The sequence below is a fragment of the Phacochoerus africanus genome, chromosome 11 (genome assembly GCF_016906955.1).
Source record: "Phacochoerus africanus isolate WHEZ1 chromosome 11, ROS_Pafr_v1, whole genome shotgun sequence".
Lineage (NCBI taxonomy): Eukaryota > Metazoa > Chordata > Mammalia > Artiodactyla > Suidae > Phacochoerus > Phacochoerus africanus.
Genome location: NC_062554.1, coordinates 65,000,331 through 65,027,484, shown reverse-complemented (window position 1 = coordinate 65,027,484; position 27,154 = coordinate 65,000,331). Strand labels below are relative to the sequence as shown.

General features: G+C 55.0%; 1 protein-coding gene across 4 annotated transcripts in view; it reads right to left on the bottom strand.

Annotated features, from left to right (window-relative positions):
* The window catches only part of NFASC (neurofascin), an 80,973-nt gene that overhangs the window by 10,998 nt on the left and 42,821 nt on the right, over positions 1-27,154 (bottom strand). The window contains exons 19-27 of one of the 4 annotated variants that reach the window (XM_047753283.1): positions 25,755-25,977; positions 23,222-23,337; positions 21,179-21,383; positions 19,870-19,992; positions 18,622-18,795; positions 16,294-16,308; positions 10,535-10,780; positions 6,334-6,450; positions 4,932-5,084 (exon numbers count right to left, since the gene is read on the bottom strand). In XM_047753283.1, the coding sequence (XP_047609239.1) occupies positions 4,932-5,084; positions 6,334-6,450; positions 10,535-10,780; positions 16,294-16,308; positions 18,622-18,795; positions 19,870-19,992; positions 21,179-21,383; positions 23,222-23,337; positions 25,755-25,977 (1,372 nt within the window). The remainder of the gene's footprint in view (positions 1-4,931; positions 5,085-6,333; positions 6,451-10,534; positions 10,781-16,293; positions 16,309-18,621; positions 18,796-19,869; positions 19,993-21,178; positions 21,384-23,221; positions 23,338-25,754; positions 25,978-27,154) is intronic. The other 3 variants (XM_047753281.1, XM_047753284.1, XM_047753282.1) reach the window with 3 other exon arrangements.

The window sequence follows — 27,154 nt, the reverse complement described above, 5'->3', positions numbered from 1 at the left end:
AACGCCAGATCCTTAACCCACTGAGTGAGGCCAGGAATCAAACCCACATCTTCACGGATGCTAGTTGGGTTCATTAACCACTGAGCCATGACGGGAACTCCAGCTTCTCGAATCTTAAAAAAAAAAAAAGCCCTTGAAGAACCTGCCAGACTTTTTGGTTCTAGGTCACACGCTGACCTCTTATAGGTAAACTCCTTCATCTTCTATTTTCTCTAGTTCCGGCCAACTCCTTTCTCTGCCCCCAGGATGCTATCTTCAAGCTTCTCTATCTTCAGGGTTCATCCGCCATCACTCCTCAGTCCCACCTGTCCTCCAGCCCTGCCTATCCAACTCGTGGTCCTTTGGGTCTCTCATTGTCCTTCCAGCTAGTTTCACACTGTAAGCCCAGGGCCGGCTCCTGACATCTCTTGGATGGTCCATCAAATGTCTCTCATGTCCACCTCACTGCTCCATTCCAAAGGGGTCCCCTTACCCTGTGTCCATCAGATCCCAAGGACACAAGGACACATCATGTTACCATGTTCCTAGAACACGGTGCTCTGGTTCTCCCTCCCTGGATCCTTCCATCCTGCCCAAGAGTCTGGACTGCCACACTTCCTGCCCTCCTCCTCGCCATGGTCTACCCCTCCTTCCTGAATCTCCCATTCCTTCAGCTCACACTCATCTCTGAACTCTGATTTCACCCCCACTTACTCTGCATGATGTCACATGTGTCCTGGGTCCTGGGTCCTTGTCTCCAATGATACTACTAAAGGCTTGAGAACAGAGGATATTCTTCGAGCCTCCTAGCACTTAGCATGATGCTGGTCACTAACAAGCAGTCACTGACTACTTATTGACTGATGACCGATTTAATCCTGATATAATACGGTTACTTTGGGGTACCTCTTTCTCCTTTTCCTGATACCAACCGAGGGTCACATGGATATTTGGCTTGACTCTCAGGCACTAGGATGAAGGAGTCAATTCATTTGTGCCTGAATGGGGGTCCCCATCTTTTGCAAAGAAGCTGGTATGAATGTTTGCAGTGACCTGCTTGTTCCACCATCATGTTGATGTTTGTTCTGACACACCCTGACAGCCATCTCCACGAGACTCCTTTCCCTTGGGAGAGAAAGTCACAATTCTGGGCAAAGTGGCCATATGGGGAATTCAGAAATTAAAGGTAGCTTTCCATTCCTGATGGCATCATGTGAAATTCAGCCCTCACTGAAAAGGTCAAAGAATTTTCTGTAAAGTTTGGGCGCGGGTGGCTATTCCAAACCACGTGGACTTTGTAATTACGTGTGGTGATAAATGTTGATTAAACTTATTGCAATATATACATATACCAAGTCATTACATTACACCCCCCCCCAAACTAATCAATGTCAATGGTACGTAATAACAAATAAACCAATCAAAACTCAAGTGGGATCGGGCTAAGCTGGGCTCAACCAGACCCCATCCAAATGATTTAATTTCTCAAGAACCAAAACAGATTTAGCACGTGATGATCTCACTCACGTGGCCCCACACGTGGACTCTGAGAGGAAGAAGGCATTTTTGCAAAGCTTCAGGGCAGTTACCTTTCTCTGCCAATGCTGTTCTGAATAGATCCATTCAATATGTTTCTAGATTCCTAACAGACACTAACGGCAACATTCAAAGACCAGGGTATATTAACACGCACCACTTTTGCAAGAAATAACGGGAGCCAGAATAGTACTCGTTCATCGGGCGCACACAGGTCCAAATGCCTCTGACTCTGGACCAGAGGTCAGATTTTGTGTGCCTTCCACACCACACCCTACAACCCTGTTCAGAAATGGGCAACTCACCTGCAAGGCAGACAGTTCCCCTAGCTCCTAACTCTGATCACAAAGAAACTGGTTTGGCCATTGGAGACAGGCTGGTCACTCAAAGTCGGCAGGAGAATTATATTTCAGAAATAAGGCAGATGAACAAGGATAACAAGCTTGGCTGCTCTCACTTAAGTGTCATGCTGCACCTCTCCAGCCTGGGTTTCTCCCAAATGCAGCAGCAAGAGGAAGTTAGGTCCCCTATTGTCCCTCCCCCCTGCACCTTCGAGGTCTGCGGCAGGTTGTGGTCTATCTTACTGGCCCACTGTCAGCATGGCCTGGGCCGATGCCTCACCCGGCCCTGGCCTGCCCACCCCAGGATGGAAAAGATGACAGGCTTCCAGGAGCCCAGGGTTATGGTCCCTTGGGTCTCTTTGTTGGTGTTTTTGTTTGTTTGTTTTTGCTTTTTAGGGCTGCACCCTCAGCATATGGAGGTTCCCAGGCTAGGGGTCGAATCAGAGCTACAGCTGCCAGCCTACACCAGACCCACAGCAACGCGAGATCTGAGCTGCGTCTGCGACCTACACCACAGCTCACAGCAATGCCGCATCCTTAACCCACTGATCGAAGCCAGGGATTGAGCCTGCAACCTAGGAAACGAATTCCTAGTCGGATTCATTTCTGATGCGCCACTACGGGAACTCCCCTCAGGTCTCTTTGGCTTCAAAAGCTTCAAGGAGGTGATGAACTTCCCATGTGGGATCTTTCTGGTGAGAGTCAGGGAGTCTATCACATTCCTCGTGGTTTTCTTGCATTTCCTGCCTGAAGCACTGTCGCACGTTTGAGTCAGTGGACTTAAAGTGATGGCCTGTGGTTGCCTAAATGACCAGTGGATGGGCCCAGAGATGATCATAAACTGGTTTTGATGAGACACGGGGACCTGGGAGAGAGTGTGATCTTGGCTCTGGCGTCCACCCATTCCTTTGTGTATTTTTCAAAGGATCTGGACACGTGCTCACAGGCACACACAAACTGCAGAAAGTGAAAATGTTTCCTGGGCTGTGTGGTTTGCCCATAATAATATCCAGCCAGCCAGGGAGGTAAGTGAGCCGTATGTCCTCAGGGTGAGGGTTATAAACGTGCCCTCTCCAGCTCGCACCAGGAGGAATCGGGAAAACTTGCAAGCACTGAAAATGCTTCACTCACTCTGAAAGCAAAGCTATGGGATCAGCCTTCCACAGAGACCACAGAGAGAGAAACTAACATCTGAGTCAGTGTTCGGAAGTGTATCATCAATCGTTGCTATTATTATTTTTCTGTTTTGCACACGGACTGTCTCCAAGCAGACTGGGGGCAGCCCTGAGAGTGGGGACTGGTCCCTTTCTCTCCTGCTCTTTCTCCCCAGTCCTTGCCCACAGCCCCAGGGCTCAGCACTGGGGAAGTCAAACTCTGAAAGCAGGCCGAGCTGGCTTTTGCTGCAGTCCCTGGGATAGAACTCCGTCCTTGCATCTTATCTTTGCTTCCTGCCTCTGTGCTGGACTCAAGCTTGTAAATGAAGCAAAACCAAATGCACACACTGATGAGCCACACCAGCTCAGGACCCCGACTGGGTCAGACAGAGTCCAGCCACCTGTTCCCCTTGGTCAACTGTCCAGTCCCCTGGGCTGGCTCCCAGGATGGACTGGCTACTCGCAGACATCCTAGTTAGCCTCAAGCAGGCAGCCAGACTCTCAGGCTAGAAGGGGTGGAGTGAGACATTGACACACATGGGCAGTGACTTCCAAGATGCAAGCTACCAGGACCAGCCTCATCAGCCCAGGCACAGGAAGAGTAATGCCGATTTAAGTCCCCATTCAGAAGTTCATATAAACCATGGTGTATTTTTTCCTCTATCCTTGTGTCTAGTAACCTGCCTCTGATTCAGACACGCCTGAGGATAGGGACTGGGCCTTCCCTCAGTGTCTCTTGCTTACACTCACTTTTACCCCAGGGCTTAGCAAACCAGCCATGTGGCCAGCTTGCCTGGCTGTTTTTTGTCTTTTTGTTTGTTTGTTTGTTCTTTGCCTTTTCTAGGGCCGTACCCTTTTCTAGGGCCGTACCCAGACTAGGGGTCCAATCGGAACTGTAGCCACCAGCCTACACCAGAGCCACAGTAACGAGGGATCCGAGCCACATCTGCAACCTACATCACAGCTCATGGCAACGCCGGATCCTTAACCTACTGAGCAAGGCCAGGGACCAAATCTGCAACTTCATGGTTACTAGTTGGACTTGTTAACCACTGAGCCACGACGGCAACTCCATCGCCTGGCTGTTTTTTAAGAGAGACACACAAACAGACAAGCAAGCATCCTTATGGTCTCCAGACTGCTCGTCACCCTGAGCAGCAGAGAGATTTCTGAATCTGGTACCCTTTACTGAGAACCAGTGGGCCAGTTCATTTGGGACAATAAAGAAGCTTCTCTATCCACAGCTGAAGCCCTGATATACCCAGAACTCTTCCAGTGCCAGAGAGTTTCTTCCTCTCGCCAGCATGACAAAAGTCAACCACGTATAAGCCACGACAAACGTGGGGCAAAATGAAACCAAAACAAAGCTCCAAACAGCTCATGTCACATACTTCAGAATTTTTGCACAACAGGTGACCATGGCAAGGTGGTGACATGCACGCTGCTCCTTGGTTTGGTTCCTGGGAAGATTTCTGGGTTGAGACCCTTGGATGGTCCGAGCCCCTAACCCCACATGCAGGAAGCAAGCCCCTGTGCCCCGGGGGGGCAGGCTGCCCTCAGACCCACACACAAGGACCACGCTTGCACGCACACCAAGCCCTTATGGTTCGAGCGCAGGGGAGGCCAGGCGCCACCACCCCCACCTCCCGCCCTCATGCTACAATGCCTCTGTTTCCCTCTCACGTGCCACTCATCCCCACGGGGTCAGAAGGCTGGTGTCCTCTCCACCGGCATGCACTTTTGGCTCGTCCTGTCTTCCAGGGAGCCGCAGACTGACATACGAGAAGAGCCGAGCCGCCATGCAAGCTGAGGAATGGGAGAGCGCGTCTTCTTTCCGAGGAGGAGAGACGAGCAGGAAGCCAAGAATGAGAGGGACATGCTCCATGCTGGCAGGGGGCGGCCAGGCCCCCTCCCCTCTCACCTGTACTGGTCATAAAGGTGATGACGGTACTGCTGATGCCCTCGTTGTCCCGGGAATAAACTCGCAACGTGTATGTCATCCCGGGATAGAGGTCTGTCAGCTGTATCGGCTGGGCCTGGGCCTTAACAGGGACAGTTTTTTTCGTATGGTTGCCTGGGGAACAGAAACCTCAGTGAGCCCAAGATCAGGCGTGAGGAGCTGGAGAGGTAGTGCTCAGGTTCCTGGGCACCTGTCGAAGGTAGAAGCATGGGGGGCGGGGGAAGGGGCCAGGCCATCGTGCAGACCAGGAGGTCACCAGGCAGCTCCATCAGCCCTCCCCTGTGGTGCTGACTCTCCTACACCATGGCCCTGCAGTGGGGGACACTGTCCCCTCTCCTGCATTTTCTTTCCTCACCACAGTCTTAAGCACTAGGCGTGTTAGGACCTGATTCCTTAAGCTCTCAGGGGGTTAGCCAGCGTTCCCTTATCCTGGAGAGGGTCAGGTAGCCAGCCAGCATCCTTCCCTGGAACCGGAGGTGGGGACAGGACTCGGCTGGGCTGCCTGGCTCTCACTTCTGGCTTCCCCTCTCACTTCTCGCCCTGTGGTGGATTCACACATCAGGAGAAGCCAGTGCCTGGGTGTCTGGGAGTGCGGTGAAGGGCGGTCATCAGAAGACGCAAACATACGGACCAAACTAGGGATTCTGGATTCTATGGAGGTGAAGCCCTCGCCAACCACAGAGAGCTCTGAGGGCTTTGTTGGTCCTCAAAGAGCTTCAGGTGGATCTTCCAGCACGTGCCAAAGAGGCCAGTGCGGTGGGACTGAGCTCTGAGGACAGGCCTTCTCTCGAAAAAGGCAGGTAGCCTGGTGCACACTCTACCATCTCACGGACCTGTACACTCGCCCCCAAGACCCACTGAGGAAGGAACAGCTCAGCTCAAGCCATCAGCTCTCTGAGACAAGTGTCCTTGACCTGTGCGCAGTGGGTGTCCTTCTGTGAGCGAAGCACGGCCAGGCCCCAAGTCTGGCCCCTGGACTCCGCGTCTGGCCCCGTCTATCTGATGGAGACAGCTGAGCACACGGATCCTGAGCTAAGGAGATCCACAGACCTGGCTTGTCTGAGGGCTCTCCGAACCCTCATCCTGGGCAGGAAATGGATAAAGGGTCCCTTACCCAGCTGCCTCCCCAGCAAGGCACCGCAGGACCTGCCCTGACGGCTGCAGAAACCCCTTCCTTCTCCTGAGTCGGCCTCTTCCCGCCTCGCTGCCACCTGAGCACGTATCGACCTCATTAAGCCACAGTGAAGCTGCAGAAAGGCCTCCCGGAGCCCGGAGGGGAGAGCCCGGGAGCTTTTGAGTGGCATCTACCCTACCCACTGCAGCTGCCGCCGCCGCCACCGCCACCCCGCACAGCAATGCTTACTGTCGATGTACTCAACCACAAAGTCAGTTCCGGGCCCGAAATTGTGCTTCCAGGTGATGTTGGCCCATTTACTGTTGGGGAGCACTGTGACGTTCCATATGGACTGCTCGTCGGGGGCTGGGGAGTGGGTTAGAAGAGGAGTTAGTGGTGAGGAGGGGGCAGCACTGGACACATACACACACACACACACACACACACACACACACACACACACACGGGCGGCTAGGAAAGGGCAGAATAGGAAGTGGCTGTGCACAGGGCCAGACACAGCTCCAAGCTGCAGCCTTAGTGGCTAGGCCAGAGGTTGCCATCCAGGTATGGGCAGGTACAATCAGGAGGACCCGTATATGAAGAACTGGAAACTATGTGTCCACGCAGGTGGGGGGTGGGGATGAAAGAGTGGGTTTGATCCAGGCCATCGGAGGCTCTAACCTGGATTTATTCCACACACCCTCCCCTTTGGCTTTTTAGGGCCGCACTTGCAACATATGGAAGTTCCCAGGGCTATGGGTCGAATTGAAGCTACAGCTGCCGGCCTACACCACAGCCACAGCCACGCAGGATCCAAGCCGTGTCTGTGATCTACACCACAGCTCACGGCAACGCTGGATCCTTAACCCACTGAGCAAGGCCAGGGATCGAACCTGCAACCTCATAGTTCCGAGTCAGATTTGTTTCTGCTGTGCCACAACGGGAGCTCCGATTTATTCCCTTTTAAGTCTCTTGTCACAGATTTGAAGCGGGCAGTGAAAGGCACAGGGAAAAGCCCTGTTAGCCAGGATGCGGATGGAGGGGAAAGATGTGCCAGCCTTGTTCCTCTCGACTATCGAGTCATGATGACATTTCCAGAAAGCATAGGACCAAACAGGGGGATGGATGCCTTCAGGGGCTCCTGAAACTGGAAGTGGAGACAAGGTAACCTACAGTGACTCTGTTCGGAGGAGGTCCTGGGCTCATTTGTGGTCACCGAGACCCTAAATCATGTGAAAAATGCCCTCTAAGGAAAACTGGAGCCTAAAACCCCAGAGGCCCAAGTAGAGGAAGTACAAACCCTTCCTCTCCCTTTCAAGGGCTGGGTGGGACCAGAGAAGATAACTCTTTTTTCTCTTTTTAGAGCCACACCCGCAGCATATGGAGGTTCCCAGGCTGGGGGTCGAATCAGAGCTGCCCCTGCTGGCCTACACCACAGCCGCAGCAACGCCAGATCTGAGCCACATCTGTGACCTATGCTGCAGTTTGCAGCAACACCGGATCCTTAACCCACTGAGCAAGGCCAGGGATCGAACCCGCATCCTCATGCATACTAGTTAGGTTTGTTAACCACTGAGCCACGACGGGAACGCCACTGCTCGGGTTCTTAACCCGCTGAGCCACAACAGGAACTCCGATAACTCCTTCTTGCCACCCAACCCTCAGTGGTCTGGACGCCAGAGAATCCTGTTCTGTTGGCTTCTCAGCACTATATCTTTGAGGCCTGACCGCCATGCAACACAGAAGACATCAATTGTCTAGTTCCTATGAGCTGGGAGCCATTTTATCAAAGCCATCGCAGTGTCTGAAACCATAGCCTGTGGCCAGGAGAATGGCGCTCATCTTCAAACGCAATCCTTTTTCAAGCATCCCAGCAGTCTGATTACCCCATTTCCTAGCAACGATTTAATAGTGGAGTACTAGCAGGATGCCTTGTATTTCAAAGACTTTACAAGTGTGGCTCCTGTATATTTTATTAGCATGCAAGGGGGGCACTGTCACCAACTCACTTGTCAAAAATAAATGAATAGAGTACGTTGGTGATGCATTTATTCATTATCTAGCTGACATGTGACTAAGTCTGCAGGGCTGGGGAAGTGATAATAGATCTGGTCTTCCCTTCAAAGAAGTGTGTTTTCTACTACAACCTTGTCAGTTGCTGCCTGCCCCCCCCCCCGGGGGGGGGAATATGATTCATGTTAGGTGAGGGGCCAAGAGACTCCGTTGACGTTGAAGGGGCAATAGATTCTCCATGGGGAGGGCAGAAGGTAGGCTTCTTCACTGATGTGCCAAAGGTTTTCATTGTACTGGCTGCTTTCAGTCAGCCCTCATCCTAGTTCTATAGAATCTTGTGGCTCTTGCTGGTGAGAACAGGGTATGACTGATTCTGATTTGGGGACTTGAGACTTTTCCCTCCTCACCTCTGAGCCCTGGAGATAGCCAGAGAACTTGGGTTTAAACAGTTTGACCACCACGACAACACTGGCCCAAATCTGACCTGAAGGTGATGGAGACTGGGGCACTATTGGATCAGGTTGAGCAATGGGAAACCAACATGATTTAGAGGGGAATTGGGGGAAGGAAGAGCCATCGGGAGAGACCAAGAGGATGCTCACCAAAGACCCGGAAAAGCGCAAAGAGAGGCACCGGAAGAAAAAGCTAGCAATTACTACTACAAAAAAAAAAAAAAAAAAGGGAGAAGTGAGAGGAAGCATAGACTGTCTTGCCGGCTCCTGGAATGTGAGACTTAAGGCGTTTCCCTTGAAACCTGAAAAAGACAAGTTAAGGACCAAAAGAAAGTCCCATTTCACCCCGGAAAACAGTGACCTTGGGAAACATTTTGTCCTAAGTTGTAAGACACGCTAAAGATGAACATTCATTTCCAAAGTCCTGGACAACAGGGCCATTCTGCTGCGTGGAGGAAAGTGAGGATGTTGAGGGGAGCCCCCGAATTCTAAGGATAAGGCCGGGGGGCGGGGGAGGGGACGCCCCCCACTGCGTCTCAGGCACAGTCAGCGGTTGGGACACGAGAGTCCCTGGGCTGCAAGGCTGATCCTTCCAGAAGGAGTGAGACCCCTCCCCTGTTTTCAGTCTTGGTACATCTCCTTTGGGAACATGAAAGCATTAAAGGGGGACACGGAGGCCCCCCCGGATGAGAAAGATGCCTCACCCTGGCCCCGAAGAACGCCCATCACCAAACTGCCGGCAGCAGCCTCTAGCAGCCAAGCAGGTTTCTCCTCAGTCAACTTGCCCACAGAACATGCTGTTTCAATTCTCCACACTGCAGCTTAAAGCAAATCGGTGTTTTCAGGGTCCGAGGAGCCACCTATCGTCTCCCTACTGGGTCACCTAACTCCATGTAATCGGATTCAAGAAAATAAACACACGCACCTTAAGCCTCCATCCTCATTCAGGTGCTGAGGGGAGAGGGGCAGGGTGGGTGACAGTCACCCTTGGAAGGTGGGGGGACTTATTTAGAAAACAGAGGGGGCCCGTAATTCTACAGCTGCTGAAGGAGGGTTCTGGCTGCTTCCTGCCAGCTCTGCTGGCCACATGGTGCTGACTTTACAGCTGGCCTGTGGGCCCCACAAGCGAGCGGCCCTCCCCTCTGTGGCCATAAGAGCCATATCAGTTCTTAGAAGTATTGCTAAATTCCTGAGGGGTCTCCTCAGGCTGGAAGAACAGAGCTTCCTGGCCTGGCCGCGTGACGCGGGAACAGCACATTCCGCGGGCTCAGCAGGGCAGCCCTGGGATCGATTCTCACCAGGAGCCCCTAGAAAGACTGTGATTTTCCCTCCATGTGTGTATCTGGGGGCGTGGGGAACATAAGCGGGAAAAGCAATAGAGCACCCTTGGGCATTCCAGGACTCCTTGGCCATACCACTTCCAGCAAGCGCTGACGTTTTAAAAGAAAGTTCTCTAAAAAAATAAAAAATATATATATAAAAAAAATAAAAGAAAGGTCTCTAAATGTGCCTTGGGCAAGGAGAGACGCAAGGGAGACTCAGGGTTCTGCGAACAGAGCTGCCTGGCACAGCTAGGCACTCCCCACTCCTCAGCGCTCGGCTGCAAGGCTGGATGCAACGTGGTGGCCGTGGCAGGAAGCCCTCTCAGGCAGGCTGGCCAGCGTCAGGCCCCTTTCCTTGCGCTCTCCCCCATCTGCAGTGCTTAGCATGTAGCTGGAGGCAGCCCCCCGATCCAGGCCTCGCGGGTCCTGCCTGAGAGGTCCCTTCCTTAAAGAACAGGAATCGGAGGCGAGGGAGTCTGAGCCGTGGAGACCACCCAAAGAGCCGGGGGAAGGGGGGGCACTGTGCCTCTAGGCGACCAGACAGAGAATCCAGTCACCCGTATCTTCCAAGCAGAAGCAGAGGGGGTGCTGGTCAGCGCCTTCCCAGACCCCCTTATAGGAAGGAGGAAGCAGAGGGACGGGGGCACGGACGCTGGGCAATACCGGATTCTTGAATCTTAGTCCTGGTGGTGGTGGGAGGACTCTCCGTGGTGGTGGTGGTGGTGGTGGTGGTGGTGGCGGCAGTGGTTGTAGTAGTTGTGGCGACGGTGGTGGTGGCGATGGTGGTAGGTGCGACAGTTGGGATGGTGGGGACTGTTGTGGCTTCGGTGGTGGCAGCGGTGGCAGTAACGTCAGTACTGCTCACAATGCCTGTCGCACCCACCGTGGTCGGGGGCGACGTGGGAGGAGCTGAGAGGGAAATGTAAAACTGCCGAGTCTGGTCGGTTTGGCCGTCCCCGGCCTGGACACGCGGCCCCCACGTGCAAGGCAGGCAGCCCGCGGGAGAGATGGAGCGGAGTAACCAGAAGCCTCCCCCAGCAGGACAGACTAGGTCAGATGGGTGGCAAGTGACAGAGACCATGACCACGGGAGGGGAAGAGAATGAAGCCTGTGTGTTTCATTTTCTTCTCATGGTCTGTGTGGCTCCAAGCACTCAGCATGCACCCAGCCAAGGGCGGTGATGGAGATGGGACACGGACGAACTGCTCGGGTCCCAGGGATGACATGGAGACCCAGGCCAAGCAGTACCACGTGGGTCCGGGCCTGGAGCCCTGGCCTTGGAGGAGGGCAAGCGGCAGGGCCCTGTCCTGCAGGAGCACCAGGAAGCTTGCCCTTCCCAACAGTTCACTCCAAGATGACTCTTTCTCCCACCTGCCTGAGTTCCAACACCACCCAGACCCAACAAGAGAGAGAGAACGATTCTGCTCTGTGGGCAAGGCTTGCACCGTGCCCGCCTTTCCTACCTCCAGCCCTGCCCTCTCCCCCGGCTCTCAGCCTGCGTTTATTCCCCGGCCTCTCCTCTCTTCTCTGCCCAGTGATGGTCTGTCCCGCAACTACCCCAGTCTGCAGTAACTGCCTTCTTCCCCAGGACGAGTTGGGAGTCTGGGCACCTCCCCTCCCTTCCCTTGATGAGAACATGGAAAAAGGGCTCTGATGGAATCAGAGTGTGGCCTGTGCTGGCAGCACCATCTTCCCAGCCCACGGGGGGTGTAGAAATCCCGGGACAAGAGTGAGACACATGCTGGGCTGCTTTTTTTTTTTGGCCTTTTTTGCTTTTTAGGGCCGCACTCGCGGCATTGGAGGTTCCCAGGCTAGGGGTCTAATGAGAGCTATGGCCGCTGGCCTACACCACAGCCACAGTAACGTGGGATCTGAGCCCCGTCTTTGACCACCACAGCTCACGGCAACGCCACATCCTTAACCCACTGAGCAAGGCCAGAGATCGAACCTGCGTCCTCACGGATGCTAGTTGGGTTCGTTAACCGCTGAGCCATGACAGGAATTCCTGGGCTGATTTTTGCATAAATCTGAGGAGTTCAATCTAATTCTCCCATCCTTGTCTCCCATCCAAAGCTGCCCTCTGACACTGGTCAGCCCCAGGGGCTGGGTCTATGGTGACAATGTTCCCACAGACCCTCTTTCTCTCCACAGAAGGGCCATGGATGCTAACAAGTGGCTAGCTTATTACTCTTTAGTTCCAGCACTGCTAAAGCTGAGGGGATGAGAATGATGGGCAAATCAGAGAGACAAAGAGCTACATCTCCTCCTCACCCTCTATCTTCTGTGATCTGACCACAGTCTCTTTTCGAGTGTCACTGCTAATGGGGCAGAAAGCAGAGATGTTAAGACATGAATAGGTAATTCTAACTTCCAAAGGAGGATGACATCCCACCTTATCTCAAATCGCAGGAAGTTCAGGAAACCAATATCCCCACTCCCCAGAAGGGTGCCAGGGCAAGGAGGGAGCCAGAGAGAAAATTGCCAGAGAGAAAATTGCCAGAGAGCTTTTTGCAAGAAAGAATGGAGAAACCCTAAGGCTTCTCAATGAGAGCCTGACCAAACAAAAGCCCTTTCATTCTCCTGGGCCTCCAATATTACAAGTCCCCCACTGAGAAGGAGGGGTCCCGTCACTCCCTATTTGTAAGATCAGAGGCATTATTGGGCCCTGAGGGTGCTGACCGCAGAGGTCACACTAGGCAGCCGACTGTGCCCCATACATTCCAGAGATTCCTGGACAAGGTCAAGGCAGACAGCACTAGATTCCCCCAACCCCAGTCCACTCGCAGACACCAGGAAGGTGTGGGGTGTGCAGTGGGAACAAGACTCCCTCGGAGTCAGTTTCCAAGGAGCTATTTCAGCCCAAGGTGGCCCCAGGCCTGGAATGTCAGCTCTGTGCCATAAGAGCTCAGCCTGAGGGAAGTGGCCTTTCCCACCCACCGTCTCTCTCTCTCTCTCTCTCTCTCTCTCTCTCTCTCTCACACACACACACACACACACACACACACGTGAGCCTGAGAGACCCACAAGGCAAAGGTGAGCATCTTCGCAGGCCTAGTGGTTGGCAGCTCCGGCGGCCTTGGATGCACACAGGCTTTGCCTTCCCTGCTGCTGTGAGCCGTGGGAAGGAACCTCGAGAAGCTCTTCTGTCCATCTGGGCAGGACAACTCTGATTGGGAGCCTTATCAATAGTGTATTTTCTTTCTTTCTTTTTTTTTTGGTCTTTTTAGGGCTGCACCAGTGGCATATAGAGGTTCCCAGGCTAGGGGTCCAATTGGAGCTGTAGCCGCCGGCCTACACCAGAGCCACAGCAACATCAGATCTGAGCCGCGTCTGTGACCTACACCACAGCTCACAGCAATGCTGGATCCTTAACCCACTGAGCGAGGCCAGGGATCAAACCCGTGTCCTCGTGCATGCTAGTCGGATTCGCTAACCACTGAGCCACGATGGGAACTCCGATAGCGTATTTTTTGATAATTTACGGCGAATGCAGTGTTCACAAGGCTGATTAAAAAGAGTCATCAAAAAGCTCCCTTTTAACCTAAATCATCCCACTCTGGGTAGCTCAGAGACACGGGCTTCCCTTCCGAAGAGATGTGCACGGATTTCTGGAACCGATGTTGATTTTTCCCAAAGCTATGCACTCTCCTTGGACATGCAGACACACATGCTCCCGCTCACACAGACCACAGCCAGGACCACATGCTTCTCTGGGCGCTCCAGTGAGCAGCCCTAGAAACAGAGATGCCGAGAGAGAGGCTGGGCTAGAGTGTCTTTCTTCCTGGGCCCTGCTGGGCAGAGACCAAAATGAGAAAGGCCTTTGGGGTGCAGCCCCTCCCTCCACCAGCCCCCCATCAAGGGCGATGGGATGAAGGCTTTTCTCTGACGTGGGCTATCGGGATGCTTTTCCTTCGGCTCAGCAGCGACAGTCAGATATTAGAGAGAGAGGACCAGGCGTGGGTGGGAGGAAAGGCGTTGCTTCCCAGGTGCCTTCCTGGAGGCTGCCTGGCCCTGGAGTCACAGCGCAGGAGGCCCCTTAGCTGACTGAGGTCACGACTGGCTAATCAACCCTTGGAGGTGGGTGGGGGTAATAGATACATGGGAATAAGGCCCAGAAGTGGGGCTCACAGTCAGGGTGGCCCACGGATCAGACAGACACATTGCTGGGCTGGCATGTCGTCGCCAACCACAGCAGGAAGGATGAGCTGTAGAACCACCCCGGGTCACTGTCCAGTGGGGACCACCAGCCTGGCAACTGAGAGGAATGGAGACACAGGGGGAGCCTGGAGCTGGAAGCACAGAACCCCAACCTGGAAGCAGCATCAGCCATGGCCGAGGGTTTTCCACCACACAGTGCAAGAGATGGAAAACATTAAGAGATGAGATGTCTCTTGCTCATCCTTCATTGCCCAGAACCTCCATGGAGCTGCGCCCCCAATATTTGAAGACTTGAGGGGAGGCAAAGACAACAACAGCAGGTTCTAGACATTCCAAGGTGGACGGTTCAGTCCAAAAATGTCCACATGGTGCACGGACTACCCTGGCCAAATCACAGATGGCTGGGACAGATGGGCAGCAGATATGGCTGCATGAGAGGGATTATTTTTACCGAGTGAGATAGGAACAGATCAGTTGGGGTTGGGGGAGTGGTGGAAATGCCCAGGTCTGGAGAGGATGAGAGGGAAGGGAGCAGTTGGCTGGACACCAAGCTCAAGGTCAACAATATAGAACCTGGGTGGGTGCACCTAAAGCTAGAATGTGCTGGCGCCAGCGACACGCTCATCTACCAAGAAGCGCATCATGCCTCTACCACCAGCTCCCGTGGAAGGTGGAGCCTGGGAATCACATCTGACCAATGGACAGAGGCCCTGGCTCCCTCTGCACCCCAGGATGAGCTTGGATCTCTTCACAACTGGAATCACACCCACTCCCTTCACCCCTGCCACACACGAGATGGGCAGCACAGACCGGCACAGATGCCCACCGAGCAAGGCCAACTCCCTGCTGCCAGACCCACCTGCCTCGGGTCCTGGGTGCCAGAAGGGAGGAGGTGGACTGCAAGCTGCTTGACCAAAGAGCTTCTAGGTGATTCGCGTGGTGCCCTCCCTGCCTCTCCCCTTCCATCTCCGCTAAGCTTGCTAGGCTGCCCTGAGCACCACTGCTAAGAGTCTCGCGAGAAACCCATATGCAGACTTGAATCGGGAAGTCAGGGCAGTCCCCAGAGGGCAAGGGTGGCTTTCCCTTGGTCTCCAGGCCCAGGACACCTCTTTGCCTCTCCTCCCGGCAGAGGTGGGGAGGCCCTGGGCCCTGCTGACCTGGGTTGTTTGGTGCCGGGGGCGGGGGGTGGGCGGTAGGGGGGAAGGGCTGGAGGAGGGATGGACGATGGGGAGCAGCCTGACTGGCTGAACAAACGCAAAGGAAGGAAGCAGGTGCGACAGAAACAGAATCAACTGAAATGGGAGTGGGGCTAAAGGAGAGAAGGGGGGAACCAAACGGGGCAAGCTGGATCCTCTTCATAAGCCAAGCCTCTGATTCCTCACTGCTCTCCATCTCCCCGCTGCCTAGAGCTTAAGGAGGCCCTGGCGACCTCCTGCCCCATGGCCTTTGCCCTGCCTGGGAGGAGGGCAGGGGAAGGAACCCTGGGGGTCCCACCTGCCTCCTCCAGCCTGGGGACTGGCCTTCTGAGCCGATGCTCCTCGAACCACATGAAGACTGGGAAGGAGGAGAGTGGCTAGCGGGCCATCTCCTATGCCGGCCCTGCCCACCCAACTCCTCACTGCATCTGCCTCCCAACTCCCGAGAGTGGAGACTATTCTTAACACCCAAGACTCTGAGAAGCTGGGTTTCTGAGGGGTGAGGGGACTCCAGGCCCTGGGGCACCTAGCCCCATTTGGGGATGTGCTGGTTCATTCTCACTGACCAGAAGCCACGGTGGATGGCAGAGCTGGTGCCAGGCCCCATGCAGCATGCAAGGCCAGCGTGCGAGGTGTGCTCACCCATAGGCTACCCTTTCAGGGGATGGCAGCCTGACCAGGAGACAGGAGGCAGCTGCCCTCCTTCTAGGGCACAGCTGGTCACCCAAAGGCTGTGGGCCGCCCCCCCTCCCCTGCCCACTCTCTCTCTGTGCCCTGAGATGTCAAGCCTACGCAAGGACCCAGGTGGCTCAGGGGAAGTGACCCCTCAGTTTGAGAGAGCGGGTCTGGAGCCTATGGGGGGCCCCTTCTAAGCCATCCTCCTTCTCTAGCGAAGGGAAGAGAACGTGTTTGACCTCCTGGACAGTCTGGCTTCCCAGCCACTGAGAGGGTGAGTCTGGAGCATACGCTTTCACCCAGAGCCTCTCCCTCCTCCACCGCCCTGGCTGGGCTGGGCTCCACCTGCATCGCCCCATGCCAGGCCCGTTACCTCCGCTGCCGGTATGTTACCTGCGGTTGGAGTAGCTTCAGAACACAGCGCCCAAGATAGCCAGAGAGGGGGAGAAAGAACAAGAAGGAAGAGAAAACAGAGCACAGGTGAAACCACAGGACAAGCAATCACAGGACAGAGAAGGTTCTGGCTCAAACCTCATCCTGACGCTTTGGCTGGAGGCCGGCCACAGTCCTGGGGCTCGGGGATCATGTTCAGGCCCACTAGGGTCTGGCACGTGCCTACAGAAAACTTTCCTGGCTCTTGGAGGCTTTTCTGATATACTGTGCTTCTACCTCTACTCAGGGACTAGTGGTGGCCTCAGGGACAGTCCGCCTAGACTGCTATGTTCCCAGGTCTTTCTCCTTCCCAAGCTGGGCTGGGTGACTCTCAAAGACACCAGGAATTGAGGGCATTTAAGGCTTAAGTGATAGGAGACCTCAGTACCATCAAAAGGATGATTCCTTTATGCCCAGGGGAAGGCGTTGAATAGGGCTGGCCTGATGGACCTAATTGGCTGACCCCGCCCCTTACCATCTCAGCCTGGGGGGCTGGGCCATGTGGTGGACTGGCGCCCGGAGCCCCTGTCCCTATGTCCTGCTGCCCTGCTGTACTGTATGATATAAACTCAACTGTGGACCAAGAGCCCTAAAAGGAATTCCTGCATCTGCTGCAAACTCCCAGGTGGAGAAGGAAATTTCTCTTTGTCCTCTTGTCCCCTAGAGCTGCAGATCCTTCCCTGCGTGGTCCCTGGGGCTGGGCAAAGGGGCTTTGTTCATCTGATGTTCTGTGCGGGGTGGAGATGGGGAGGGAGAAGCGGCTCTCTTTACGTATCTCCTTATAGAATTAAGTAATTAAGAAAGTGCACCATCCCCAGCCTGGCCTTTGGCAACAGGCATATATATCAACTGCTCACCCAAGTCTCCCCGGCTTTAATAAACTGCTTGAGGACCAGGAGGTCGGAGAGGTGCCCCAGGAGGGGAGCTTACTGTGTGGCTCACTCCTGGTTTACAAGGGCAGAGAGGGGCACAGAAAACACAGGCAGCCTTTCTCCAAGCTTCTGCCTGGCTTCCCCCCGCCCCTCTTCAGTGTTGGCCTGCTGACCAGGGAAGTGGGGGCTGCGGAGGGATGCAGGGCTGCTTATGAAGCTGAACTGGGAACCTGCTGCTCTCCTGGGTTGGGGCTAGGGGTGCTCAGGAGATCCGACCAGGCCAAGGTCAGGCTGTTGGACCTCAGCCTTCTGGGGAAAGCACTAGACGTGATAACTTTTCACCAGCTTCAAGGATCCCTACTCACATCACCACTGCTGGGAAGTCTGCCCTTGTAGACGCCATCCCCCTCCCCTGTGCAGCCACTGCACTCCCGGCATCTAAGCAGTAGCTGCTCCTGTTGAATTACAATGTGGATGTCCCTCCCTCTCGACTCTGTGAGCTTATGACCTTTGTAGCCCTTTTTTTTGGCAGTGTGTGGCACCTCATGGCATGGGTGCTCAAGAAACAGCTGTGGAATAGACTACTGCACCCCCAGAGAGGCAGAGCCCCCACCGCCTTTCATAGGGGATCTGCCAGCACCCAGGCTTTCAGAGTCCTGCCTGAGGTTCCTGGGAGCCAGCGCCTGTACAGGTGGCCCTAGAGCGCCCTCTGGTGGAGCTCTCCAGCAGGTGCCGCTCCAGGGCAAGGTGTGACGCTGCCGGAAGACACCAGAACCCAGGAGAGACACTCATTTGCTCTTTGTGACGCTGGTTTGGCAAATAGCTATTTCCCAACTCCCCTTCTTCTCCTCAGCCTGACAAGTCACTCAGTTCAGGCTGCAGGGGGAGGGACTACACGTGCTCAACTCATGATCTTGGCAAGTGGCTGCCATCACGCCTGTTCCCTCTCTCTTCTCAGTGCCCCGCACCCTTGGGAGGAGAAAGGGCACCCCCCGAGCCCTCATGGGGGCAACCTCGACAATACAGCTGCCTCCCTCAACGGGCAAACCCCTTCTATGCTCTTTGGTGCTCGTGAGCACATTTACTTCCAATAGGCTGTCTCTTGTCCCCTCAGCTCAGCTATGAGTCACGCGCTCCTCCTTAGGCCCCACTAGAAGGAAAGATGACAGATGTTAAGGAGCTGAGCAAGTCAAGGCCAAGTGGGGACCCAGGTCTGAGAGCAACAGTAGGAAGAAGCATTTTCCAGATACGCCGCCGCCGACACCTACCTGGCAGCACGCAGGGCGGCTCTCTCCCCTGGAGGGTCCGAGGGCCTGCAGCCTCTCCATCCCAGGAGGCTGGGCAGCCAGAGGCCACGGCAGGGTTTGTTTCTCTAGGCATCTGCATTACCTGGCACCACTCGTTGCAATGCACCTACCTTCATTTGGGGGTGCTGGTGACTCCTCTGTGATTGCTTCCCCAGAGCCCACCTGCGTCCTGGCACTGAGGGAAAAGCGGTAGCGCGACACAGGGTCTGCTCTTTGCACCGTGAACTTGGTCTGATTGGGAGAGAAGTTTTCCACTATCTGCTTTCCTACTTTGGTTCCATTAACTGGGGAGAGATAGGTAAGTGGAATTGAACTTTAGCAACGTTGACCATGATGGCTTATATAATCAGAGCCTTCCCGACTCTGCTGGAAAGGGAACCCGTGGAACCTGCCTGTGATCTTAAAGACTCGGGGGTGGGAGACAGTTCAAAGGCCGGGTGCCGGGCACAAACTCCTTTCCGGCTCTTTGATGATGCACCAGGGTTAATACGTTTCCACTGACCTCATTATCGCTAGCTCAATGCAAAGTTTTGTGGCTGATCCGAAAGATTCCATTTATAATCCTCAAGCCTTTTCAACAAGGACAAAACTGGAGTTCCTTTTTCCCCTTCAAACAGAATGAGGGCAAAACCACTAGAGCCTTTTGGAGTGTTAATGCCTCCTTTGTAAAAGGCCTATTCCATAGACCTCAAAGGGGGAAGGTCAGGTGCAGAGATGGATTCAGAATAGCGTCCAGGCGCACAGCTGGCCATTAAAACCCTCAACAGCACAACACCTGGCCCTCTGAGTGTCACATTGTGGGACATCACCTACTTTAGAAGGCTTAAAGGTTTTCAAATGGATGACACTCCTGTCCCTGAATGGTGATGCTGAGCTCTCCTAGGTGAGGTCTTCCCAGCCTAGGCTCCGATGGAGCAACTCCAAATTCCATGGCAGCTCTGCATACAGCTGCCTTAGCATAAATGGTATCTTGTTAAGGTGTCCCTGAGTGCCAGTGTCACGTGGATGCCTAGGCATGTACTATCTGCTCTGTTGGGTAGGGAGCCCTCTCCTCTAGACTTGCAGGTGTTGGAGCCTCTAAGATTCCTGAGGGCTGGAGTTGAATCCCTTATCAGACTGGAAGTCCCCCTGGTCTCACCCGGCCAACTAGAAGCTCCTGCAGGAGGAGCTGTGTCAGGAGAGCAGGAATTGGGTCTCACTTGCCACCCCGAACCCTAGAGGGAACTTTTCCCCCAGCCCCTCCCTCCCTCTACAATGTCTTCTGCTCCCATAGGCTTTCTACCTTGATTCCTTAGGAAAAGTGGTGAGAATGGGGTTTCTGATTCTCAGATTATCCCAGAGAAAAGGGCAGAACGTACAGGCCACGTATTTGAGAGTATATCCAATCAGGATCCCATTGGGGTGTTCTGGATGATCCCATTCCAGGTTGATTGTCTCCAGGTTGGGCTGCCGGACTCGGAAACGCCTGGGGGCACTGGGTACTTGGGGAAGGAGGAGAGAGCGGGGGAGAGGGGAAGAGAGAGAGGGGAGGGCAGGATGAGGAAAACACAAAAAACAAAGCACAAGTATGAAGGCATTGACCTCTGGGCAACCCCCGTGCTGGATCGATGCTAGGCCAGACCCCGGAGGACTGAGAGGTGGCCAGCGCCCATCGCCCCCTCCAGGATGGCATTTCCCCGGATCTAGGACAGGCATGGCTCAGACTCCATTTACACGGGGAAAAAGTCAGTCAAGTTCTGCTTCAGCCACCACCCTGCACCTGTTAGGCTCTGATCATACAAAGAAGCCACCAAGGTGGGCAGAGCCATTCCCAGGCAGGGAACCAGCTGGTACACCAACCAGAAACCTGTCCGATGTCAGGGTGCCTGTGCTCCCCCAGGAGGTGGTGGGCAGGCAGCCCCGGCTCCCACCGTTTGGTAACAGAGGCTACACTTCCCAGTCCTCAGACAAGGATTCTCACCACTGGGTCCAAGCCGCAGGCCCTGGCCTCCGGGCTGAGAACGCCAGGTTCAAGGGTGAGGAGGAAGAAACCCACAATGGAACACTCGGACGGACGGGGCCAGGAACACGAGTGATGGGGAGAGGCTGATGACGAAAACCAGACGAGGAGGGGAGACAGGGATAAAGAAAACAAGAGGGAAGAACAGAGGAGAGAACAAAGAAGGAGGAGAAGAAGAATGGGGAAATAAGAGTTAAAAGGGGAGGAGGGAGAAGTAGAAGAGGGCAAAGTAAATGCCAAGCTGGGACAAGAGAATCGGCAGAAACGGGAGACACGCCTGGATGGGGGGCGCCCCCTGCAGGACAGCCTCTTCATTACAGCGATGACCCACGTGGAGGTCCTCAGGGCTTGGTAAACCAACCAGAAAGAAGCCTGTCCGATGGCAGGGAGCCTGTGCTTCCCCAGGAGGTGGTGGGCAGGCAGCCCCGGCTCCCACAGTGCCCTCGGAAGTCCGCGCACACAGCCTGTCCAGAATCATGTCAGCAGCCCGCATCTTGACATACAAACTTCCATCAGGGCAGCCAGTGGCTGCCCAGCTCGCAGGTTGTCCCTCCTTGAGGTCACGCAGAGGTCAATCTGTGCATCCGAGCCTCGCCGGAGCCTCTCCAGGTCCTCCTGGCCGTGCCACCCTCGTCCTGCCCCACCCGGGGAGCTGCGGCCGCACCTACCTCCTTCCGGGGTGGTGAACTCCTTGGTTTCGCTGCGAGGCCCATCGCCTCGCCCATTGACCACAACCATCTCCAGCTTGTAGTTGCTGTAGGGGAAGAGGCGGGACACCACGCCACGGAGGCGGTCGCCGGGGAAGCCGGCTTGCTGCCTCTTCTGAGACACCCACAGGTTCTTCAGCAAGCTGCTCTCCCTCCAGTAGTAGGCCTTCAGGACAGAGGCAGGCCCGTGAGGGCACGGACAGGTGGGGCCGGGTTAGTTGTTAGTGGTGGTGGTGGGTGACCGGTCTTCCCTTGGGTGGCCATGCTCCAACTCCCAAGTGGCCTTGTCAGCCCCACACGGGGCATGGCCCGACAGCCCCCATTCATTAGCCACTAGTGAGGAGGAACTGGTGTCAAAAGAAAATAGAGTATTTTGGTTTCGATCATTTTCTGAGCCATGTCACCTCTGGGGGGAAACAGGCTGGTTAGCCAAACTGAACGGCTGAGCTGCTCCGTCGTGAGACTTATTTCCAAGCTGGGAACAGGTTGCTCAGGGAGTCGGTGCCAGAACCACAGATTTGAGCCAAGGGTCCAGGCTTAGAAAGCCCTTTTCTGTGCTCGAAGACCGCATCACCTTGAGTTAGGTTTAGCAGGGTTTAGATTGGCAGCAGACAGAAGCTGAAAAGGCGCAGGTTCCCCCCAGAAGTCTGAGTATAAGAAAGGGCTGATTTCATCCTTTGAAGTCAATTGGTTCCTTCTAATATCATTTAAAGACCTTTAGGGTAGTGACATGTCCAAGTTGGTGCGAGGCCAGGCGGTAGGGTGGCAAGAGCTTGGATGGCATGGGACAGACTACAGAAGGTGGAGTGTCACAGGTACCGTCGTGAGGGTCTGTGACACGGGGTCTGATGAGTAGTAGAAGAGAAGCCCCAGGTCAGGCTGTCACACCAGCATCACCCGGGGCCTCCGAGAGCAAGGTAAGGAGAAAGTTCAGACTTGAGAGATGGCCCCAGAGGAAGACGAGCCAAAAAAAATCTCCAGTCAGGTGGCTTAAGTGTGAAAGTGGGAGAAGAGCTCATTTAAGCATCTCTTTCATCTTGCCTTCCTGCCCCTCCCTACCCGAGACTGGCTCCCTCTGGGTACCCCCAATTGTCCATCAGCCAACTCTCGGTGACCTCTACGGCACAGAACCTGGGTTACCCCAGGACCACAGCCTCCCCGGAACTTTTAAATAGAGCCTTGAGCACCTGAGTTTTCTCTCCCTTCTCCCCCCTCCGTTCACCCTTTCAAAGAGACCACAGGGATGGAAGAGGCGGCCCGGGGAAGCCGAGGGCCCTGATAATCGGAGTTGGCTGTGACAACAGGTGAGGGTCTGAACCCTTCTAGTGGCTCTGCCTGTTAGTTGGGACTTCATGAAATCAGACTGGGGGAGGCAAGAAGCCCAGCAGGGACTGTTAGGAGAGGGGAGGGGGAGCTTGGCGGCGCCTCCACACTGATTCTGAAGATACACGTGTGTCCACACAACACACGTGTTAAAAGCATAACGTGCTGTGTAAGGTCAACCCTACATCCAGCACCCTTCACGTAATTTTCTGCTGAGTGAAATCTCTCAGCATACCTGTTGCAGGATGCATCTGGGCATTTTCTTTTTTTTTGCTTGTTAGGACCTCATGTGCAGCATATGGAGGTTCCCAGGCTAGGGGTCGCATTGGAGCTGTAGCTGTCGGCCTACACCACAGCCACAGCAACGTGGGATCTGAGCCTCATCTGCGACCTACACCACAGCTCATGGCAACACTGGCTCCTTAACCGACTGAGTGAGGCCAGGGATCGAACCTGCACCCTCATGGATACTGGTTGGATTCGTTACCGCTGAGCCACAGAGGGAACTCCCATCTGGGTGTATTTTGAAACCACTAACCCTAGACATCGTCTTGAAACAATTTCAAATCCAAACAACTATCCCTAAGACCCCCTCCCAAATCTTTGAGCCCATATCTGCTACCCCCTTGCCCTGGTTAGTGAGCTGGGTGGTTAGGCAGGGCCCAGAGCTGGCTTCCTCACTCGGTACTCTCTGAGCTGGCCCTGGACCGTGTCCGAGTAGACCCGGTTCCACTGAAGGCTGATGGCCGTGCTGTTCAGGACTCGGATTTTAACATCAGTGGGTGCAGCCCTGGGATCTGCAACGTGTCGGGATAGAGAGCTGGTTAAGCAGGTGGGGACGGCCCCAGACTCCAGAGTCCCCTCAGACTTGTTCTCTGCCAGCCCGCACTTCCAGCCCACTCTGGGGATACCGGGCACTCCCTGAGGGCAGGGGCCATGCCTCCTCCATCAGTCTGTACTTGGAAGAGTCGGGGGAGGCTCAGGACAAAAGGGTGGCTGTTCAGGTTGGGCGGGGGGGTTCTGCCTACACATTTGGAAGGCAGCCGCATGCCAGCCTCGTGTGCCAGGCAGTCTTCGTTTGGCCGTCGGTGCCACGGTTCACCCTTCCCCACCCTGCTCCGGGTCCCGGGCGGCTGTCTCTCTGGACTGTGTCAGCAGGTCTCCCTTGTCCTCAGGCTTCCAGATGGGTCTGCCCAACAGGACGTCCCAGGGCAGGAGCCCAGGCTGCTTCTTTGCGGGGCTGTAGGATGACTGCAGGACAGGCTTCTACCCAAGGGCAGCCCACGGGCTCTATTGACTCACCCGTCCCCTGCCCCTCAAGCCCAGAGTGGTATCATGGATGTCGCTGGCCCTCCCAGGTGGTTGCCAGCCTCTGCTCTTTCCCTCCAACCCTGTCCTTGCATGAGAAACTGTCCCCTTTGAGTGGCCTCTTTCCTACCAGGGCCCTGCAGGAAATGTTACCAACAGACTAAAGATGCCCTGCCGTAGCTCAGGAAGAGTGTGACCCTCTGACTAACCTGCAAAGGGAAGGCCACTCCCTCCCCGCCAACTGATTCTCACCTGTTTTCTTTTTCTTTCTTTCTTTCCCTCCCTTCCTTCCTTCCTTCTTTCCTTCCTTCCTTCCTTCCTTCCTTCCTTCCTTCCTCCCTTCCTTCCTCCCTTCCTCTTTTTCCCTTTCTTTTTTATTGGCCACGCCCATGGCATGCAGAACTTCCCAGGTCAGAGGCTGAACCCACACCGCAGCAGTGACAACATCAGATCCTTAACCCACCAAGCCACCAGGGAACTCCTCAAACCGCTTTCTCTAATCTACTGCAAAAGCAGCTCTGCCCCATCCCCTCTAAACCTTCAGCCGCAGGGGTCCACGAGTGCAACAGGAACTGTGGACTGGCCCATGAAGTCCACGGCTGGATGCTGCCTTTTCCATACTTACCCTCCAGGCGTCCCCACCAACTTCTGTCCAGAAGTGTCTGCCCCCATGGAGATGAGGCGGGCCCGCTGATTCCCGCAACCTAGCTCCTGAGTGGCTCCAACCCGTAATCACCTCCAGGAAAGTGGGGCGCAGGGCCCATCCTTGCTTCCTCCCACATCCCGTTATGAACACTGCTGGCCCTACGGCTGACTCTAGTCTTGGTCCTTGTGGCTCCGCTCCTCCCTAAGACCCTCCGCCTCCTCCCTTCCTTCTGGTCGCTCCCTCCACCTCCATGATTTCCTCTTGGATCAGACCCAAACCCACCAGTGCCCTGACCCTCTGCTTTGCTGAGCAGCCTACAGGATTGACGTGCTGCGGAAAGAGAGGCCATCACTGTCTGGAGAGCCAAGCCTATACTTCTACATACGTGCCCAGAATGGAGTTGGTTTACCCAGTGACGGCCTCCAAAGAATCTTTTTTTTTTTTTTCTTTTTAGGGCCGCACCATCGGCATATGGACGTTCCCAGGCTAGGGGTCTAATTGGAGCTACAGCTGCAGGCCTATGCCAGAGCCACAGCAACGTGGGATCTGAGCCGTGTCTGCGACCTACACCACAGCTCACGGCAATGCCGCATCCTTAACCCACTGAGTGAGACCAGGGATTGAACCCGAAACCTCATGGTTCCCAGTTGGATTCGTTTCTGCTGCACCACAATTCGAACTCCGCAAAGAACTCTTTTTATGCTCAATTTCAAGGGCTAAGAGCAACACCCGAAATGCCAGCGGGTGGCTGGTCTGGTGCGTTCTAGTCCGGGGCTCTGTGGGCTTCACTCCCTCAGGGATTCCCTTAGGAGCCTGGGGATCTGGCCCGTGGCCCTGCTTCCTGGGGGTGCAGTTGGGGGGAGTCTAATTACGGCCCTTGATGGTGCTGAAGTCTTCCTCGGGGTTAGCAAGCCTTGGCAGGAAGGCAGATCAGAAGGCCTGGCTTCTATTTTCAAGCCTGACATTTGCTATTGGGGCAGGGGCTGTCCCTGCCGGCCTGTTTTCGGGTTCATAAAAAGGAGAGCACTGGCCGAGGTGACGACGCTCAGTCATTCTGACTAGTGCTGGGAGGAGGACATCTCTGCTCCCCCACGTCACCTGGGGCCTATCTACTCTAGGTCACCGTGCGGGGGGGGGGGGGGGGGCGCTTCCCTTTCCTAGGAACTGACTGTCTTTCCAGATGCCCTCAGAGGGCCTGTGACCCACCCGCGGGGCCCGGTCTGTGAGGGTCCTGGGTGGGGCTGGGGGCAGAGTACTCACAATCTTCTCCCGAGTACCCGATGACGGTGTCCGGCTCAGGGCCCTTCCCAAAGTCATTTTCGGCCTGGACCCGGATCTCGTAGGGCACGTAGACGGGGGTCTGTCCCACCACGTAGCGGGAGCCCCACACCGTGACGTTGTTCCAGGTCTCTCGGGTCTCCCTCCGGCGCCACTTGACGATGTAGCGCAGGTTGGGGCCAAAGGCAGAGGTGGCATTCATGGGCTGCAGGTGGGGCAAGGGGGGAGAGACGGCAGGAGTGCAGAGGGTGCAGGTGAGGAGCCCAGGGCACCCACAGCCTGCACCCTTTCTGGGCCAGGCGCCCATTCCCCACCCGCCCAACAGTGGCCAGCCCCTTGCAGAGTTGGGGAGCACATGCCCCCACACCAAGTGCCCCTGGAGCCCACAGTCTTGTGAAGCCAGCAGTGCACACACACGCCACCCTAGCCACTCGCACTTGCACAGCCACTTCCGTCACAGTGGGCAAAAGCTTTGTGGTCAACAGGACTCTCTAGTGATGGAGCAACCAGAAAACAAAATATGGATGGTGAAATAACAGCCTCCAAAGTCGAAAAGGGATGAGTTTTGGCTCAGCCACAGCATGCCTGCGGCCAAGGAACTCAAAATCCCAGATTTCAGTCCTATTGAATCTATGTGTGTCTGCGCCGTCCTTCCCAAAAGGTGGGACCGAGGGGAGGTTTAACTCTGTCTTTGTTCCCTAAGGGCCTGGTCCAGGACACAGTCCCCTGGGAGCCTACCATCGGGAGCTGTGGATCAAGAACTAGCCTTGCCAGGTCCTGAAGACGAGTCCTAGGGTCTTAAGTCTGGGCTCAAACCAGTTGCCAAGGCTGCCGGGAGACCAGGCCCTCGGAAGATGGCGACGGTCATGATTCCAAACGTGCTATCTCCTATATCCATTATTCATGGAAACAGCTCAAAAATGTTAACTGTTTCAGTGGCTGAATTTTTTTTTTCCTTTTAGGGCCACACCTGCAACATATTAGAGGTTCCCAGGCCAGGGGTAGAATCAGAGCTGCAGCTGCCAGCCTACGCCACAACCAGGGCGATGGCAGATCCTTAACCCGCTGAGGGAGGCCAGGCACTGAACCTGCAGCTTCATGGATACCAGTAGGGTTCTTAACCCGCTGAGCCACGACAGGAACTCCAAAGATGGGCTTTTTCAATCCTGGCCTCTGGGCATCTTCTGAGTCACCTCGTCCATCCTGGACTTGAAGACAGCTGGCACTGGAGGCTGGCCTCTCCCCACTCCCAGCAATCTCCAGGGAGAAGACCCCAGAACATACCAAAGCGAGACTCTGGTGTTTAAGCTAAATCTTTCCTAGAGATGAACCTAAATCCTTCCTTCTCCTAAAGACATTCATTTCTCCTACAGACTCTGCTT